At 36.1% G+C, this 2,157-nt stretch overlaps 1 protein-coding gene across 1 annotated transcript; it reads left to right on the plus strand.

Annotated features, from left to right (window-relative positions):
* The first annotated feature begins 1,220 nt into the window (after nucleotides 1-1,220).
* LOC126694865 (uncharacterized) lies at nucleotides 1,221-1,784 on the plus strand. Its single transcript, XM_050391383.1, has one exon. The coding sequence runs from the start codon at nucleotides 1,449-1,451 to the stop codon at nucleotides 1,716-1,718; it is 270 nt and encodes an 89-aa protein (XP_050247340.1). The 5' UTR covers nucleotides 1,221-1,448; the 3' UTR covers nucleotides 1,719-1,784.
* Nucleotides 1,785-2,157: the final 373 nt, after the last annotated feature.

Genomic DNA, 2,157 nt, shown 5'->3' on the forward strand with positions numbered 1-2,157 from the left:
AAATTAATTTACTAAATAAAAAAAAAATTAAAAACAGAATTAAAAACTAAAAATCATATGAATTGAGATCTAAGTGTGTCTTGAACAAAAACAACAAGAACACAAACCCAGAAGAAAAAAAAAAAAAAAAAAAAAAAAAAAAAAAAAAAAAAAAAAAAAAAACCAGATCCAAGATCTGGGTCTCTCCGCTAAGGCTTGTAGTAACGCCTCGTAGCCCTCGGCGTTGACGGAATCTTCAAGATTGCCAACGTACCGGTCTGATTCAGGGACTTCGAGGCGGAATTCGATGGAGGTGTCCTCCAGGCCCATGAGAATCTCGGCCCAATCCAAGATCCGGTTACGTCCACTCCGTGCCCGAGGCATAACGTCCTAGATTCGAAACTTGGTGTTGTTTGAATCTTCATCCTCTTCATCGTTATACCATCCATCAAGCTCAATCTTGAGGAAATCGTCGTCAGGCGAATGGTTGCGAGGAGGAGGCGGAGGCGCGTCTTCGTCACGCGCTGCCTGCGCCATCAAGCAGAGAACTTGAATGAATTGAGAGCCGAAGGTTGGATTTGGGTTTTTTATTTTTATTTTTTATTTTGGATTTATGTTCTTGTTGTTCTTGTTCAAGACATACTTAGATCTCAATTCATATAATTTTTAGTTTTTAATTCTGTTTTTAATTTTTTTATTTAGTTAAAATTAATAAATTAATTTTTTTTTAATTTAGATGCTGATGTGACATTTTTTAATGCCAAAAAAATATTTTTTATTATTAATTTAGGCCACATGGATATTAATTTAATATTATTTATTCTTGTCGTTTGTCACGTCAGCTTTTTCCGTTTATGATGTAACGGTAGGGACCAAAACGGGAAGTATTTTTCAGGATAGGAACTAAACGCGATAAAAATAAAATGTAAGAACTAAAATGAGAATCGCCTGAAAATGTAAGAATTAAAAGGTGCTTTTCGTCAAAGATTTACTATCAATTCAATTCATCAACCCTTGAAAAATTAACCCGAGTGTCGGTAGGATTTGATTACATCGAAATTTATCGAATCGGCGGGTTAAAACTTTTAACTTGAAAGCAGGCCCCTTCAAAAGTCTGCTTCATGATAAAACGAATAATAGCAACCCCACCTATCATTTCTTTATCCATTTGTCATACCCACTAGTGTCCGAATTGGCTCCATTATTGTTTTTGTCTGTTCTGAGTGGCCGAATGAGCTAAGCAAATGGTTTTGGAGTCCAAATACCAGGGTTTTCCCCCAAACTGCTGGCAAAACTGCCTATAGTTTTGCTCCCAAAACCTTCTCACCTGCCACTATCTTCACACATTATATAAGATCCATTTCCTTACATTGGGCACCATCAAAATTCGAAACCCAAAATCTATTTTACATCTTCCGAACTTCCAAATTCCCATTTATTTTAGATCCAATTTAGAGCAAGAAAGCAGTATGAGTGCAGCAAGTAAAGCTTCTTGGATGGTGGCAGCTAGTATTGGTGCAGTTGAGGCCTTGAAAGACCAAGGTGTTTGTAGATGGAACTATCCTCTAAGGTCACTTCACCAGCATGCGAAGAACAATATCAGATCATACTATCAAGCCAAGAAACTCTCAGCTCAGTCTTCCTCGGCTATATCTAGTAAAGTGAACAACGAGAAGCTAAAGCAGAGTGAAGAGTCTTTGAGAAAAGTCATGTATTTGAGTTGTTGGGGTCCTAACTGATCCCCCCTACACTTCTTGTAAATATATGGCCAAGTTTTGAATCAATATAAATTGCTTCATCCCAAATTTTTGTCTGTTATACTTATCCCAACCAATTTCATTTCACTAATGGTCGATTTAGGACAGCAGTCGGAGCTTTTAAGTATTCAACTTTTATAGTCATTTTTGCCGAGAATTGCTAATACCTGTATATTTGTGACATGTTCCTCTTTGTTTTTATCTTCGTTTTTTATGGGTATATTTGGGTTATAGAATGAATTGAATTTGGTCGGATTTGAACTGGATAAAGCTGAACTGATAGAGATTCAAATGATTTTTGTTTAGCCATTTTAATGTACCTGATAAAAGAAACGTGATAAAATCTTTCTTTGATTTCTACCGGTGAAAATAAATTGCAATCGAAAAATGTAAAGGGGGTTTTCTGTAGAGTTCTGGATGA

This window comes from Quercus robur, chromosome 8 (assembly GCF_932294415.1).
Source record: "Quercus robur chromosome 8, dhQueRobu3.1, whole genome shotgun sequence".
In the NCBI taxonomy this organism is placed as follows: domain Eukaryota; kingdom Viridiplantae; phylum Streptophyta; class Magnoliopsida; order Fagales; family Fagaceae; genus Quercus; species Quercus robur.

Coding starts and splice junctions, on each gene's coding strand:
- LOC126694865 (XM_050391383.1), top strand. CDS start 1,449: ATGAGTGCAGCAAGTAAAGCTTCTTGGATGGTGGCAGCTAGTATTGGT.